Raw genomic sequence first — 18,394 nt, forward strand, 5'->3', positions numbered from 1 at the left:
CGCCGTTAACCCCTTACCGCCCACCTCGGAATGAGGCCCTTTTTGTCTTGGCCGCCTGCCAAGCTACCTAGATTGGTCTGACTTGTCCAGAAGGTTCCCCTGTTTCAATAAACCGAGGGTGGCCTCCTAAACCTCTGCCCAGCAGGTCAGAGTTTAGAAATCCATCTCAACACACTCCACCCAGACACCCTTAACAAATAATGTGGATAGGGGTAAGCACCCAGCCTTTCAGCACACTACACTGCATTCATGTCAGTTTCAGTCAGGGCTGTCTCATTCATTGTGTCACACACACAGAAACCAGACGCCCACAACAGAGAATGTGAGTTGACTCCCAACTCCGTTCACACAGGTCCCACCCCTAGGGTGTACCCATGACACACAGCCCCTGGGAAGGCTCCTGTCAGTCTGACGGGAGGAAGCCCCAGAGCCATTTATGATATTTTCACCCACCAGCCTGTCAGGAGAAAAGGGAACACAGACATATATGGGGTTTACACCCAACAGCCACTCAGGAGGAAGGGAACAGAGTCGGGGCTTACCAGGACTTTAGGAAACAGGGTAAAATGCAAAAGAAACCAAGAGGCCACAGTGGCCATCTTGCCTTCTATCAGGAACCAATTGATTCCTATGGCACGGCCTGGATATTCCAAAATGGAGGATACATAGCCACTGCCAAGTCAGCAGGTAGCTGCCACCAGCCCATACCCTGCTCTGTGGGCAACACACTGATGCCCAAAACACACACATGAGGGGTACAAGGGTGTACCCCTACCAATAGATTCCATAAGGGTATCCTATGGGTGTTGTTCACCAAAAGATAAAATGGAGAGCTGCACTGCCAGAGGTCCAGGCTGGACCTCAGAGGCAGAAAACATTGAGAAAACACACACAAAGAAGTGGTAGGACAAGGACAGGAGGCCCTGTCCCTCCATAGGGCATTTCCAGCATCACTCACAGTGATACTCCACCTTTATCCGCGACCTCTAACAGGTCGTCCTGCACGGATAACAGTGCAGTCTCTGTCCCAAACTTGGGGCCAAAAACATGATTGAAAACCGTCCAACGACGACTCTTTTTCTGCATGGGTTTGCAACTGGGAAGTAACCACCTTCTCCAGGATTTCCCTGGCCACGGAAGACGTGCTACAGGCCGATAATTTTTTATACTGGCCGGGTCCAGGTTTGTTTTTTTCAGTAATGGCATAGTAATGGTTACTGGGAACAATCCCTTGGGCTAGAGATTTGTTCATGAAGGTCACCATAAAAGGGTCTATTTCTTGAGCCATGCGCCTAGCGGTGCAGACATGCAAGGTAAACAGGGAGTCATTTGTGGGTTTACAGTCTATAACGAGTGGTCCTCTGTAACCGGGTGGAAGTTAAATAAGACACAGCCCTCCCCCATCTCGGCCTGCACTGAGCACGATGGGGAGCTTCATCGCAGACAGCCTAGGGTGGAGTGACACCGTGGTCCCTCCTGATACTTGGCCATGATACTCTCCTGAATCCGATCAATTTTCTCTTTAAAAAATATATCGAAGGCCTGTGCTAGTGAAGGTTCAAGTGACGACACAATACAGCTTGGCTGGCAAAACCTGGGCACCACTGCAAATAAATCCCTAGACTGATTGCTAGCAGCACACATTTCTTTATGAAGGGAGTCCTTCTTTGCCCTAAACATGGCTTGTTTGTAAATCTTCTGTAATGTTTTGGCCCCTCAAGCACCCTCTTGGGTTCTACTTTCCCTACATTTCTTATCTATTGAGCGAACCTGCCTGAGAAGGGGGACTAGACTCTGAATAAACCACGGTTTGGAGATCTTATTTTTAGGTTTCAAGGGAGCGCTTTTGGATCATATTGCACCCAGGATCATAGTACCATTGGTGAAAACTTCCTCACTGGGAAGTGAAGCCTTGATCGAGGCGAACTTTCCTTCAACCTCACCCCCTAAAATGTTATCCAGATCTTTACATTTCTGGACTAACACTGGAGGTCTGTCTTATTTCCTTCCCCCACTTCCCACCCACTCACACCACAGAGGATTCAGATAAAAGAATTGGGCAAAGTGATCAGACCACTGAATGGGGATAGTCCCAATCAGAGATGTGCTAATACCTCTGGACAACAGCACATCCAGTCAATGGTCTTTTATATGAGAAGGGGCCATCGCCAGTGGGGCTAGCCCATGGTTGCATATAATTTCAAACAATTCTTTCGGGTCTGACCATTTGAAATCATCCAGCCAGATATTCCAGTCACCCAGACATCATAATTAGAGGAAAAGAAGTTTAAATCCAGACAAATCATCACATATTAAAGTATTACAATTAATATAAGTTTCAACAGACTACAGTATGCTGAATTTAATATGGATTTAAAAGCTTAGGCTAACAAAGGGCACTGAAGCCTGATTTACAACGCCAGTTTTCAACCTGTATGAAACCTATACCTTGTCTGAACTAATATTTGAAAATAATCTTGACTTTAACTGTGGAGACAAGAACATCATGTGTTCTTTTTCTTTGAATGGTGTCACTTGGAACTTGGGGAAGGGGACCCTGAGTTCTGACCAGGAACAACTTCAACATTGTTTGAACTTTATATTTTGTAGCTTGGGGAAGGGAACTTTGAGTCCCAACTTGGACAAAGAAAACCCTGAGACTTGAACAAGACTATCTCATCCTAAAAGGGAATTCTTAGACTTTTACGGGGTGGCACTGTTTTGCACTTGAGGAAGGGAGCTGAAAGGAAGCTACTAGCTGGAAGAAGCTCAGAATCCCTCCACATTGTATAGTTATAGTTGTGAGTGCAAGTAAAGGGTTTGGACACAGACAGATTTCGAAGGTGAATTCCTGGACTCAGACTTTCCTTAATTGTATTTAGGTAGGGAAATCTACCTTAGCATAGGGCAAGTTAGGCCCTTCTCCAGCCTGATGATTTTTTTAGTAAAATATTTCTTTTTTTTTAACTTGTAATCTGTTGTTTGTGTCCTTCTTCATGATGCCTTCACAGAAGTGATTAATCTAATGGTGTCATCACTCCTTTCCCGGCATTGACCTCTCCCCATGTGGCCAGGGACAGCAGCCGCTACCTGATCCTGACCATGGGGGTGGCTACATGAGGGAGGATCACGTGGGGGGTGACAGCCTCCGGGGGAGCAGCAGAGCACCATTGGATGAGACATGGTATACCCCATTTTCTTCTGAGGATACCCCATCCATGACCAATGCCTTAATAGCGTATTGTTGCACCTCCCCTCATCCACCTAGGAAGGGTACAGAAAACCATCCGACAATATCTCTGTGTGAACCATCAAGACTTGACTTACCCTCCAAAAGTCATGAAAATGTCTTCTCAGATGTTACTTACAAGTTATCAAGAGCTAACTTACCTTCAAACACTTTTAAAGACACTTACACAGATTCAACATCAAGACTAGACTGCCATTCCCATAACTGCAAGAGTACTGGGACGAGGAAGAGGAGCTGAGTAATGCAGATCGGAAAAGACCAAGAGTGCAGTGCAGGCTGCGCTCTAGTTGCTGTGAGTACAGTCCTGTAACCGGGAGATTTAAATCGCAGCCACAGCTGACCAGAGCACGCTGCTGGAGGGAGAAAGCCATTTCTCTTGGGATGCACCGAGAGACCGTGGAGCTGCATAGGTTGTCGTGAGCCAGAGACAGAAGTGGGAAGCTGACTGCGAGACCAGACATGCTGCAAGAAGGCCAGCGCAGGTCTCCTGGGCATTTGCAGGTGCTGAGCGGTGCAGAGCGGCGGCATTGTTTACCAGGCAGGTACTGTGTTAGACAAAGTCGACTCAAGAGAATATTACATTTGAAGGTGTGTGCAGAGCACACAGGGGAAAAAGCCCTAGCAGGAGAGTATACCAGGCAATTGCAAGTGTGTGAAAGGAAGCCCTAGCAGAAGAGTATACCAGGCAATTACAAGAGTGTAACGAAAGCCCTGGCAGGAAAGTATACCAGGCAAATGCAAGTGTGTTTACATGCAACAGTGTTTACATTGGAAAGTCCTGGTAGGAGGATACACCAGGCAAACACAAATTGAACAGTATAGAAGAAGTATATCAGCAAAAGGGATCCTGATATGGATATATCAGGACCAGCCAAAGGCTGTGTGAAACCAAGAAAACAAGTGAAAAACTGGCAGGAGAGTACACCAGGTATCCTAAGACGATAAGGATAAAGAACCGAGCTGTTTATGTGGAACAGTTGCATTTTGGATTAAGAGAAATTCAAGGAACGGATATCTTTGAACATCCCACAGAGGGAAGAGACATCCAAGGGAAGGGAACCAACTTCTGGAATAAGCAACCTTGTCCTGGAACTTGTGTTGGAATTATGCATTTTTCCTTTGAACATTTATAAATCACTTAAGGCCAAAGACGTTACTCTTTTCACCTTAGAGTTTATTTTGTTAGAGTGTGAGGGCCAGAATAGGACTTTTGACACAGGACCATTTTGCTCTGGACATTCTGACATTGACAGACCCTTAGCTTTGGTTTTAGGTAGGGAAACCACTCCAATGTAGGGACATAGATGCATTATCCCACCCCCTTTCATTTAATAAAAGTCTTTGACCAAAACTATGAAACCTTTTGTGTCCGAGTCTCATTTCTGGCTCCTCACATAGCCTTTAAGCAAGCTGTCCCATATTGCCCACCACACAAGATCCTGAGCCACCTGGTCCGAGACCTGCAAAAAGGTCTGACATGTGGCCCTGAAACTGCACACATTGACAGCATAGCCTCCGGCACCACAAAGATGAAGTCGGCCATGATGCCCAGAAGGCACAGGAAAGCCGAGGTCGGAACTTGTCCCTGGGATTGTAGGACATTGCCCATCTGAAAGATGTTCACCAATCGGTCGTCCGGCAGGAAAGCCCAACACAGGCGAGTGCCCAAGACTGCTTCGATAAATCAGGGAGACTTGGATGGCAAAACCTGAGACTTTTTTGAAGTTCAGGGAAAAGCCCAGGCTCTGCAATAGCATGCAAGTGTGGAGCAGATGCTCTGACACTAGATTTGGGCAGTGAACTCAGACGAGCCAGTCATTCAGGTAGGGACAGACCTAAATACCCTCCTTCCTGAGGCGAGCTACCACCACTGCTAGCAGCTTGGTAAAAACTTTAGGAGCCAAAGAAAGACCGAACAGCAGGACTTTGAACTGGTTGTAATTTTGGCCCACCACGAACTTCAAGTATTCCGGTGCTTTCGATGAATCGGCACGTGGAAGTAAGCATCTTAAAGTTCCAGTGACACCAACCAGTCCTGCAGATCAATGGCTTGCAGGATCTGAGCTAGCGTAACCATATTCAATTCACGCAGGAACAAGTTCAGCAGCTGCAGATCCAGAGTGGGATGCAAGCCTACGTCCTTCGGCACCAGAAAATAGGTGGAGCATCACTCTCTGCCGCGTTCCGAGCACGGTACCAGTTCGCTCATGCCCTTTGACAGAAGCTGATGGACCTCCTCCAGGATAATGGGATCCGGAGACAAGGGGGGGGTGGGCCTGAGGGCCGTCCTCCGGTGGATGCTGTAAGAACAAGATGCAATACCCAGGATGGATATCTTCTATGGTGCAAGCGTAGGAAGTAGTCCTTGACCATTCCGGGCTGAACACAAAGCCTCCACGCACTGCTGTTGAGTAACCTAGCATGTCACTGAGGTTTTGCACCCTAGGGTGTGACAGGACAGTGGCCATAACTGCACCACCCCCTTGGGGCACCTCTAAATCTTGGGTAGCGCTTGCTGGGGAAGTAGTATCAAAAAAGGGAGGTCAGCCCACTGTTATTTGAAGACAGGGGCCCGTAGGGCCAGGAAAAATACACAAAAGAGCCAACGGCTCCTGTATTATTTCACAAGTTGAAATTACTGGAGAATCACTTTACAAAGTAATAAACCTTCAAACACTGTGTGATTTATAAACCAAACATATTTTAATCAATTTGAGATTTATAGATACATTCAAGGAATCAAAGATTACTAAACACACATACATTGCAGGGGGGACATGATGTTAACATGAACAGAATGATAACACATTTTGCCCCCTAAACCTCACCTGATATATTATTTATATATCCAGTGAGGAATTTTCAAATATTGTGATTCGGCAACCTACAGGGAACACCAGTTGTCGTATTCCCATAAACCTAATTTTAGCAGTTCTAACTTTCATTTGTTTGCACATACATTTGTTTTTACACCAATTTTTACTCTTTGGCAGACCCTGTGATTGTGTATTCTTGACCACCCCATATGCTCCCATCTTCATGGCCTGAGGAAGGCCTTTGTGACCCCGGAGTTGAGTTGTCACAGCCACGGCCTAAACTTGAGTTGGCACAAATTGTTGACTGTTTTAAGATCAATCTTCAGCAACTGCCTTTGGTCCTTGTTCATAAATGATTGTGACATAGGTGTAAAACTCTCTGAATTGCCACTTCTTACTGAGCAATGGTGCAGAGTGTTCATTGACAGCGCCTGCTGTATTTTTTACAAACTGATGGGGGGAGCTGACAGGCATGTTCAGCCCCCACTCGTGCTACACTGTTTCTTTAGCCTTTGTAATGGTTTGTGTTTTTACATGTGTACCTTGCGGTATCATATGACAGTATGAATGTGTATGAACGTTTAAAGCTACGAATGTGGTAAGATTTGAATATTCCTCACTGGATACATAAATAATCTATCAGGTGAGGTTTGGGGGCAGAAGAACAACACATGTTATCCTTCTGTTCATGTTGACACCATGTCCCCCCCTTGCAGTGTATGTGTGTTTGGTAATCTCTGTGATTCCTTGAATGTATCTACAATTCTCAAATTGATTAAAATGTATTGCTTTTATACATCACACAGTGTTTGATGGTTTATTACTTGGTAAAATTATTCTCCAGTAATGTCAACTTGTGAAACAATACAGGGGCCGTTTGCTCTTTTGTGTATTCTTCCGAGGGAAGACTGGCCTGGCCTCTTGGGCCATGGGTGGGGAGGGATAAAAAAAAAACGAATGTGAGACAACTGTGCGGAGGGCGGCTCCACGGCAACCCCTAAGGACTTAGCCATTGCCTTTGATAACTGAACCTTCCGGAGGGCATCATCAGCCTTAGCTCCAAACAGGTTTCTGCCATTTAAAGGCATGCCACCCAAAGGCTGAAGGAAAACTTTGCCATGGCACACACAAGAGGCATTCACAGTACATGTGGCAAGACTACCTGATGCAATCAACTCTTTACCCCATGCGTCAAGCCTCTTAATTTCCCAGTCCAGTGAAAGGTAAGGGAAGTGGAGGTCTCCAGGCTAGCCGTTGTGGTCTGAACCACCATACTCTCCAATGTGGCATGAGAGCAGAGAAACACTGGGTCCAATGGGGCTAGATCCCCGTCTACTGCTGGAATGAATAGAGGCAGGTTTCTTGCACACTTCCAACACAGGGCCTCTACTGTTACATTGAAGGGCAGAAGTGTCTGTTTCTTGAGGTTTTCATCCACAATAACGCAATTTGTACTGTACATTTGATCTGAATGGAGCCTTAAGCCCCAGAGTACTAGCCACCATAGCCATTAAATGCTGAAGCGGCTTGAGGCTTTCCTGAGGTGGGAGCTGGCTGAAAGTCCATCTCTGGGGAGTTATTGAAGCCACTGGCGACCTGCAGATCCTTGGCCAGTCTTTGCCTACCCAGAGAACTCCTCAGGGAAATCTCTCACCTCCCTAGAAACCACGGGTCCAACCAAAAGGGAACCTGGTTAACCCCCTCTTCATCGATGTCATACATCCTCGGCATGAAGGTGTTCATAGGGAGTGCAGCATATTCATGCAGTGCCACAGTGTCCACAATGCCGATCAGCAACGTCAATGAAGTCGGAACCTGCGCTGATGCCTTGATGCCCAAAGGCGGAGCATATGGGCACCAAGGAACACCAGTCTTCTGGTACAGGCCCGAACCCGTAGGCATGTGGGAGTGGTCCCTAGAGGGTGCCGTGCCAGTAGCAACCAACGCAATGGGACCCATCGGTGCCAGAGCTGATGGCACTGTTGCCTGAGCTGAGGCCGGAGCCGCTGGCGCCTTAGCAAAGAGTTCTAGCAGGGTCCCACTGGGGTAGAGACTGGGTAGGAAAATGTACCTGTGTTCGCCGCTCAAGGAAATCCTTGGATCGGTGGCTCTTCTTTTTTGGGGACTCACTTTGAGTGTAGGTCCTCTTCTGATGCTGCTTCTCCTTTTCTTTCTCTTTGTGCGGAGCCACCATGTCTTTGGAGCATCATTTGCCGTGCAACCTTGAACAATAATGAGGAGCCTCACCCTTACCCTTGTGGATGAATGTGAATATCTTCTTTGCCCTTTCCCGGAGGGCGTTCCGTGCATGGACTGGCACGGCCCACAGTCCTGGGTGTTGTAATCCTCACTCAAGCAGTAAAGACAAATCCAGTGCAGATCCGAGACTGACATCTGTCGGCCACAAGCCACACACGGTTTGAAGCCAGAGGCCTTAGACGGAGTAGGCATGGCATAGAGAAAATTCTCAAAGCCTGACAAGCGTGTTCCCAATTAGCAAACAGAGTGCACAGAAAAAAGAAACTGAGGTCACAGGGCGCTGCAATATACTGGCCCAACGTCATATCCAGCGGTTGCGTGTAGAGCAGAGCCAAAATGGAGCCCTGCTGTACCGCCTGGTGGCAGAAATGACAGAATTTGTCCTGGTGGTTTGTAGCTCAGTGCATCGATACTTCAACAGTTTATCAACATAACTGACCCCACAGAGTCCTTATGAGCAGCTAGCGCAAGATGATGACATGCCAACATTATGTGAATCTTCAGTTTTGATGATGAACATTGCTTCAGTGACTTTTAAAGCAGTTTTCAGTATTACACAGTAAAGACTTTTCCCCTTACACACAAGTTTCCGTTTTTTGGAACACAACCACAGGATTTGCACTTAACTGCTAGGTTTATTCTTATTTTCCAACAAGCTGTTGATTTTGTGTTTACCCACTCTAAAGCAACAATAACAAATACACTTCTACACAGCACATCATTGAAGGTTTAACTTACCGGTCTAGCTGTGCTTTGACTACCAGGTACTGTACTTGTTGGTCCAATTAGTGAAGGTTGACTGCGGACTGAAACAAAAGTCAGATACTTAATTTGATATGTAAGACATATTGTTATTGTGCAATATATAGGAGTTCATATTACTTGACATCTGGGACTTTGCTATTGACACCCGGACTGAGGTACACATGCATTGTTAAAGATATATTAGAACAAGGATTAGCAGCTGTATTGCGTTGCATGGGGTTTTGTGCTGGGTTAAGATTTATAGGCGAAAAGAATAAGCAAAATCGAGAGGGCAGTGTGGGCTGAGCCGCATTAAGAGGCAGGACTCAGATCTTGCTGAAAGCTGGGACTGCATGTTGCCCAAGCCACTTTGATCAATAGAAAGTCAGTAAAAAGCACAAACCCTAATTGAGTTTGTGGAACAAACGACTAAAGGAATCTGCATTACTGCCTGTAAGGGAGGGACGTAACACAACCCCAAACCCTACTAAACGGTCCCTGTTTGGGCAGTCTTCCCTGTTGAAAGGGTGCGTGCCCCTAAATTATGCACTCCATTAAGACCAGAATTGCATGTCTCTACAGAGACATTGCAAGCTTTCCCCAGAGAGAAGTTTATGTTCTTTACAGACCACAGAGCCCCAAAATGACGCCAGGTTGATAATGAGAGGCCAGGTCACTGTGAACCAGTCTGAGCCAATGGCTGAATGCCCAAATCTAACAGTGATTTTCCTGAACTGGGATCAAGATACCTTGTAAGCCAAATATCATTTTCTAAAAGGAGTCTCAAACCAGTGGTCCTAATATGCTCTCATCATTCACTGATTGCTCCACTCAACCCTATTTCACTCCCTCCAGTGCACGCCAGTCAGTACAACCGGTACTCATCTCAGCTCTTTCCCTAGCTCTGCTCCCTGCTTGTAAACCTTTGGGTGCATCCCCTATGCACCGGCCTCCATTGCCTGGCAGGTAGGTTTTTACTAAATATAAATAAAACATGCTCAGGTTACTGAAACTCCGCCCATGCCACAAAAAGTGTTCAGCTTAGTTATGTCTAATGGGAGAATGCATAATATATGGAATGCCGAAGCCCCTTAGGAATAATGTTAGATACACTAAGAGACATACAAATAATCAATTCAGAAGCACTGACGGTCATTTAAGAAATTGTGCGTCATGTTTAGTCTGATTTAGTAGCTCTACAGATTTAAAATTCAGGATGATATGAAAATCACATATAATTAATACAACATTTCGAAGGAATAACATCTGTTTTTCCCCAATATTTCTCTAGGCCCAAGAAGGGATTTGCACTGGAAGAATCAATATAAAAAGACGGAAATGTATGCAAAAACAGTGGTAAAGAAATCAGCCAAGTCTATGAATGGGATGCAGGGAATAATTCATATGGTTTAAGTTACTGACCTGTAACTATTGTTCTCGAGCATGGGTCTGGCATGGATTCACATGCTCATGAATATTCCCCGTCGTCAGCCTGGGAATCCTCGGTAAAAGAAAAAACAGTTTGACTTTAAAACTGTATTTCTCCTCTAAACCAATCACTGTCCTCTGTGTCATACTCCCCCCATCCAATGACAGCCCTCGCCCTAAGACCCCTCCTCTGGCAGCTATCTTCAGGTTTGGTAAGCACGTAAAGTGGCAGTATGACCAAGAAAACCACAGAGGGGCCGGACGGAGGGTTCGCATGTAAATCCATGCCAGACCCCTGCTGGAGAACAATAGTTACAGGTAAGTAACTTAAACCTTCTCCAGCATGGGGACTGGCATGGATTCACATGCTCATGAATAATGATTACACAGCGGTACACGTTAACTAAACCACAGGAGGTGGCAAGGCTCAACAGAAGCAATTAACACTTACCCTTGGAACAGACTCACCTCAAGCAAACTGGTTGCGTAGCACTGCTTGTCCACCTCTGGACTCCTCCTCAATGTCGATGCAGTGGAATTTCGTGAAGGTATGCATGGACCTCCACACCGCAGCCCTGCAGATGTCCAGCAGTGGCACACTAGAAAGGAACACTTGTCGCAGCGATCGCTCTGGTGGAGTGGGCTCTCGGACGGCCCAGCAGCGGCCAGTTCGCCAGCCAATGACAGTGCATGATGCAGCCGTTGAGCCATCTTGAGATGGAGGCCTTGGACAAAGCCTTCCTATGGTTCACAGGTCCAAAGTTCACAAACAATTGAGAAGTCTTCCGAAAACACTTTGCGCGTGCAACATAGAACTTCAGAGCATGAGCAACATCTAGCGAATACAAGGCCCTCTCCGCCAGCGACAAAGGTTTCGGAAAGCAAACAGGCAAAACCAAAGGCTTGTTGAGGTGGAATTCCGACGGAACCTTAGGCTTTAAAGAGGGGTGTGTACGCAGTGCCACCCTTGACGAGTGGAAAGTCAGATACGCTTGCTTGCAGGATAGGGCCTGGATCTCACCCACACGTCTGGCCGAGGTGATGGCCACGAGGAAAGTTGTTTTCCATGAGAGAAACTTGAGCGGGGCCTGATGCATAGGTGAGAAATGTGCCCCCAATGAGCCTTATTAGAACCACGTTGAGTTCCCATGCTGGGGTGGGAGCCTTTGATGGTGGGAAAGATCGGAAAAGCCCTTTGAGGAATTCCTTGACGAGTCTGTGGGACCAAGCGAGGATATTCCTGGAGACCTGGTGTAGCGGGAGATGGCCACCCGGTGTACCTTGATGGATGCATGAGCAAACCCAGCTCTTGCCAAGGATAGTAAGTACGGAAGGATCTGTGGACCTGTGACCATCTGAGGGGTAATCTTCTGTAACCAGCACCACGTAGCAAACCGCTTCCACTTCTGGCCGTAGCACTTTAGAGTCAATGATGCCCTGGCCTTGGCAAGGACTTCCTTGCTGTCCGCCCGTGGCTCATAACCTCCAAACTCGAAGGCTGCAGGAGCCATGCCTTCAGGTTCAGCGATCCTGGGTCGTGATGAAGGATTGCACCTTCCTCGCTGGTGAGAAGTACCAGCAACTTGACTGGAGAGGACGCCGACAGGTTGAGCAGGTCCAGATACCATATCTGTCTCGGCCACGCCGGGGCGATGAGTTTTGCATCAACACTATCAGAGTGTGTTGATGACACCTAGCAGGAAAGGAAACTGAGGAAAAGCATACATAAACAGGCCTACCCACGAGAAGGCAAACGTGTGCCCCAAGGTCCTCAGTTGGTGAAATCTGCTGGCAAACGTCTGGCATTTGGAGTTCGCCACCATGGTGAAAAGATTGATCGGGGCTCTGCCCCATTTGATGAACAGGCAGGCCACCTGATCTTGATGAAATTCCCACTTGTGGCAGGAGCGTAGTTCCCTGCTGTGGGAGTCTGTGATGGCGTTCTTGATGCCCGCCAGGTGGAGAGGGATGAGGAACATCCCCTGTCCGATGACCCAGTGCCACAGGCACAGAACTTCCTTGGAGAGCGCTGGGGACCGAGTGCTCCCTTGCTTCCTGATTTAGCACATGGTGGCGGTGTTGTCCATGAATATCCTCACCACCTTGCCCCTCAGAGACAGTAGGAAAGCCTTGAGGGCTCAGAACACTGCCCGTAGCTACAGGATGTTGATGTGCAGATCCTTCTCCTTCGGAGGCCACAGACTTCTGGCGTGCAGACTCCCAGTGTGAGCCCACCAACCTTCCAGAGAGGCGTCCGTTTGTGACCGTCTCCTGGTATGCATTGTTTGAAATCCCATTCCCATTGCGATGTAGGAGCACATCCCCCACCACTCTATAGCCTGCCGGAGCTCCTCGTTGAGAGGGATCTTGTCCGCAAAACTTCCAGACTACCCAATGTGCAGCCACGAATTCCTGTAGGGGTTGCATCTGCAACCTGCATAGACACATGAGGTAGATGCAGGAAGACATGACCAGCTGCATCTTGATGGCCCGTACCATCGCCATCTTCGCCTACAACAGTCGTATCACCTTCCCTTGAATGGCTGCTAGCCTCTCCTCCGAGGGCGACGCCAGGCAAGCCACTGTGTTGAGTCTGGCGCCGAGGAACAGTGCGTTCTGCAATGGCATTAAGCAGGACTTCGGATAGTTCAGGGAGAATCCCAGCTCTGTCATTAGTCGGACAGTCTCCTTCGTGTGCTCGTCGGCTAGCTCTCGAGAGCGGGTACGTACCAGCCAATCGTCCAGGTATGGGTATACGTGTATGCCCTGAAGACACAGATGGGCCACCACCAGGGCCAGGCATTTTGTAAACACCCTTGGGGCTGATTTCAAGCCGCATGGTAGGGCCTTGAACCACGAACAGTAGGAACATTTAATGTTTCTTGTGAATGGGGACATGGAAAGTGTACTCCAGGTCCAATGAGGTCAAGAAATCCCCTTCTTCCAGTTGGCCGAGCACATGCTGCAACGTAACCATCCTGAATTTTTGGGACTTCAGGTACTTGTTCAGGAGGCATAGGTCCAAGATGGGTCTCCAACCCCCTGTCTTCTTTCTTACCAGAAAGTATCTGGAGTTAACTCGGGAGCCCCGTAGCAGTTTGGGAACGAGCTCCATTGCCCCTTTCTGTAACATGGCTTGCACTTCTGCCAGGAGTTGCGGAATGTTTTGCTCTCGTCGGGGAACAGGTGGAATACGAGGGCACCTGTGTTGGAACTCCAAGGTGTGCCCCTGGCGATAGCATCCAGCACCCATCTGTCGGTGGTGATCTTCTTCCACTCATTGACAAACCTCATCAGCTGGCCTCCCAGCAGGGTGCAAGATTGGGGGCTGATGCCTTGGATGGTTCAGGCTTGCTTGGGTACCAGGGCCCCGCCTTGCGGGCGGCGCTGGCCTCTGTGACCGTAGGCCTGGGAGCGGCCCCTGTAGGCCTCTGTGGAGGATAGGGGAGGTTGCCTGTAAGATGTGGAGAAACCTTTGGACGATCTGCTCGACTTTCCCCTGGCTGAACGAATAGAAGACGAGCGATGCTGCTGAAGGGTGCCAAGGGAACGTGCCATCTCCGTATCTGTTTTTATGGCTTGGACGGACTCATCGATCGCCTTCCCAAACAGATTGTCGCTGTCAAAAGCCATGTCTAGCACCTTTGCATGAATGTCCTGATGAAAGTTAGTGGCCTTCAACCATCCCTGCCAACGAAGGCAGACTCCGTTCCCCATCTGCCGGAAACCTGGGTCAGCGATGTCCACTGCCACCGTGATGGCATGGTTCGATGCCACTTTCCTTCCTGAAAGAGGGCGAGAGCTTCCATTTTTCTGTTGTCGGGGAGGAACTCCAGGATCGGGCCCAGCTTGTACCAAAGCTCCCTGTTGTACCGGGCCAAGAGAGCTAGGCAGTTGGCCACACTGATTGTGGATGCCGCTGTTTAAATTACTTTCTTCCCCATGGCATCCATCTTCTTTCCCTCACTGTCCGGGGAGACTGATGACGATGAGGCCATGTTAGCCAAACATTTCCTTGCGGCAGCCGATACTACTGAGAATGATAATGGTTGAGATCTCAGGCACTTGGGGGCGGAGTCCGGCACCCTGTACTTCTCCAATCTGTTTCGCTTGGATGGACCTGTGCATGGGATCTTCATGAGGGCCAGGCCCTCCTCCCAGATATCGTCCAGAAAGGGTACTGCCATGATCGTCTTCCTCTTGGATTCTCGCCGCTGATACAAGAAACCCTCTTTCTTGGTTTCCTCGGGCACCAGTTGGAACAACCCAGAGGCCTTAGAGATCATGGGGTGGAACAATCCTACCTCGTCCGGTGGAGAAACTATGAGGAGAATCCAAATGTGGCGATTCGCCGTCTGCCAGGACTAAGTCCTCATATTTGTCGGTTCCCATGGCCGTATCGGTACGAGTGTCCGTATCCGGGTCCGCTGGAGGAGTCGGGTCCTGACGTTGTGGCGGATACTGATGCAGAGGTATCAAATGACACTTTCTCTTTGTACGTGGAGGCTGATCAGGAGCCTGCAGTGCCATGGGTGCCGGTGGCAACCTCTGTCCAATCGCCGTCAGCAGGGCGTGGAGAGTTGAGAGAATGTCCATGGAAACGTCCCTTGGTGGAGGATGGAGAGACGGAGCGCTAGGCCCTACGCCGCCATTGTCGTCATCATCATTGAACAGACTCTTGGTCATCATCATCTGTGGATGAAATGTCTATGGGTTGTTTCGAGGCCACTTCGCCCTCCACCCCTTTTATCCACCATGAGGGCCTTGAACTGGGATCTGCACCAGTGTCTTTAACCCTCCAGGGTAACTTGGAGCCTTCGCCGATGCCTCTGCAGCCATGTTGTACCGTGGGGGCAGGGACACCCTCTGCGCTGCAGGAGCCACCCTCGTAGGATCGTAGCTGACAATGAAGTGGCCGACGAAGACTTTGGCTGAGCCTGTGGAACCTGTTTGGGCTGCGCAGCCTTCTCCTCCTCCACCGACCTAGGCCTGTCTGACTTCTCCCATAACTTGGCCGAGGTGGATGACTTCCTCTTTGAGGAGGAGCTTGAATGCCACCTGGCTATGGTGGTGGACGGTGAAGGTGATTGTGGCCTAACCAAACTGGGACCCGGAACTGCACGAACCCGGTGGAATCGGACTTGCGGCTTTTGGCCTTATCATGGACCCCCATGGATGGGTCAACCTCAAAGGATTTAGAAGAGAACTCTCCGGCCCAGCCGGTCCTGGGTGAGACATGCCCCTACTCAGAGCACGGGGCAGAGGCCTTGCTCGAACTGAGCCACGCCGCCAGCCTGCTATGCCTGTCCTTTTTGGTCTTCTTCGAGAAGCCCAGGCATACCTCGCAACCATCCCTGTTGTGATCCGGGTGCAGGCAGTAAAGACACTGCAGATGTTAGTCTTCCACAAAGACATTCCGTAGCCCGCATTTAGTGCAGGGCCTGAAGAGGGTCCTTCCCTCCTCCTCCGACATGGTTGGATGGCGCGAAGTAGGCACAAAATGGCCTTCCTGAAACCTCGACGAATCCTCGCCCTTGAGGGGCGCAGAACATCACCGACAATGGATCCCCATTGCCGGCTGATGAGGAAAAGAGAACACAGGCTCTTGGACACAAAAATGTAACTTTTCTGTGAAAAAACCCAGGAAAAACGTACTAAATAGCTCGGAAAAGCAAACCCAAGGACAGAAGCGTGCAGCAAAAATCTAAAGATGGCTGCCAGTGGTGGGTCGTAGGGGGAGGACTGTCATTGGATGGGGGCAGTATGACCCAGAGGACAGTGATGGGTTAAGAGGAGAAATACAGTGTGAAAGTGAAACTGTTTTTTCTTTTACTGAGCATTCCCAGCCTGACAACGGGGAATATTCATGAGCATGTGAATCTATGCCAGACCCCATGCTGGAAAAACATAGGTAGCTGCATAGCAGTACCTAATCCTACTTACCATGCTGCTGAGTGGCATGTATGTTACTAGTCACACAGTGCACATAGAAAAAAGGTTTTTAGTGATATTTTAGACCCTGTGACATAGCATCTATTGCTTGTATTGATTAAAGGACTTTTCTTTAGGAAATGTTACTTGCTATGAATTTCAGTACTCATAGGCTATAAATATCTCTTGTTTTACAAATGTATGGAGCATAGCCCCAGTTGGTAAGAAAGATAGGAAATTATCTTGAAAATATTATAAAAAGGTTAGGCCAGGGCATCATGCAGGTGGTTCTTTTCCCCCTTCGCCACTTGAAATGCCTCGATGGAGGATTGACAAACTGTTCGGAACCAAACTCATCGGTTTGCACAGGGGGTGAAGTACAAACACAGAAGAGAAGCATGAACAAGGGTATATGTCTACAGGGTGGATGTAAGGAGGGCATGGTATCAACACTAAGACAGACACAAGTGACCACAATTCAAGGGTGTTTATTGAACTTTCACAAGGGTGAGATGAACAAGTTACTTTCTTACCTGGTAACGTTCTTTCGATGGGATGGTCCGACGACGTATTCCATATCTATGACATGTAATCACCACAGCTGTGCTGCTTCGGAAACTTTTTCGGTGTCTGCGTCGATGACGTCGATGCGCCGCCGTCGAGGACCTCCTCCGACGTCCGACGTCATCCGATGTGATAAGTAGGACGCACGACGCCAGTAGCCTCAGTTGTAGTTTTTTCCCCCAGAACGTGTGACATTAGTCAACTGCCAGTCCGACACAAAGCCTTGCGGAACGTAAGCTGCAATCGCAACAGAAATTCTGCAGCGGGGAAGGCAGGGTGGGAGCGATATGGAATACGTCGTCGGACCATCCCATCGAAAGAACGTTACCAGGTAAGAAAGTAACTTGTTCTTCGAGGGGATTGGGTCCTCCGACGTATTCCATATCTATGACAGACTCCCAAAGCAGTACCAAATTAAGGAGGAGGGAAAGAATTTAGAAACAAAATTTAGAATAGCCAATCAAATAGCAGAGCAAAGGACCGCCTTGCCAAAGGCCAGATCCTGCCCTCTGATGGAATCGAGGGAATAATGCCGTACAAATGTATGTACTGAAGCCCAGGTGGCAGCATCACAGATGTTGCGAATAGGAACACCCCTCTGCAGGGCAGTAGATGCAGCCACGCCCCTGGTAGAATGGGCCCGCAAGCCAGCCGGTGGGTCCTTACCCGCCAAGCGGTAACACTCCGAGATGGCCAAAATAATCCAGCGTGACAAAGTCTGTTTCGTCACAGCTTGCCCCAAGCGCTTACCAGCGTAACCAATAAAGAGTTGATCGTCCACTCTGACCCGGGACATGCGAGAAACATAAAAGCTCAAAGCTCTCCTAGGATCAAGCCTATGGAGCCTCTCCTCTTCCTTACCAGGATGCGGAGGAGGATAGAAAGCCGGAAGAACAATCTTCTGGGCCAAATGAAATTCCGTCACTACCTTTGGAAGAAAAGAAGGACGAACTCGAAGGACAACCCTGTCCTTGTGAAATACAGTGAAGGGTGGCTTAACAGAAAGTGCCTGTAACTCACTCACTCTGCGAGCGGAAGTAACCGCAACTAGAAACGCAGTATTCAAAGTCAACAGTCTCAAAGGGCAAGAATGTAAAGGCTCAAACGGAGCACCCATAAGAAACCTAAGAACAAGGTTTAAATCCCAACCGGGCACCAGGAAAGGCGACGGAGGGAACACATTAGTGAGCCCTTTCAGAAACTGTGAAATTAAAGGGATTTTAAAGTAAGAACATTCTTCAGATGAGCGCTTAAAGATGGACAGCGCCGCCAGGTAACCTTTAATGGTACCCACTTGCAAGCCCCTGTGGGCCAAAGAAAGCAAAAAGGACAGAACCATGGGGATGTCACATGCAAAAGGATCCACATTCTGAACTCTGCACCAGTCGCAGAACTTACGCCA

At 48.5% G+C, this 18,394-nt stretch overlaps 1 protein-coding gene across 1 annotated transcript in view; it reads right to left on the reverse strand.

The window, feature by feature from the left end:
• Positions 1–18,394, reverse strand: part of SYNJ1 (synaptojanin 1) — a 1,805,713-nt gene that overhangs the window by 173,277 nt on the left and 1,614,042 nt on the right. Inside the window, exon 26 of the mRNA XM_069636346.1 lies at positions 9,064–9,131. Coding sequence (XP_069492447.1) covers positions 9,064–9,131 — 68 coding nt within the window. The remainder of the gene's footprint in view (positions 1–9,063; positions 9,132–18,394) is intronic.

The sequence above is a fragment of the Ambystoma mexicanum genome, chromosome 7p (assembly GCF_040938575.1).
Source record: "Ambystoma mexicanum isolate Mex_15411 chromosome 7p, UKY_AmexF1_1, whole genome shotgun sequence".
NCBI lineage: Eukaryota > Metazoa > Chordata > Amphibia > Caudata > Ambystomatidae > Ambystoma > Ambystoma mexicanum.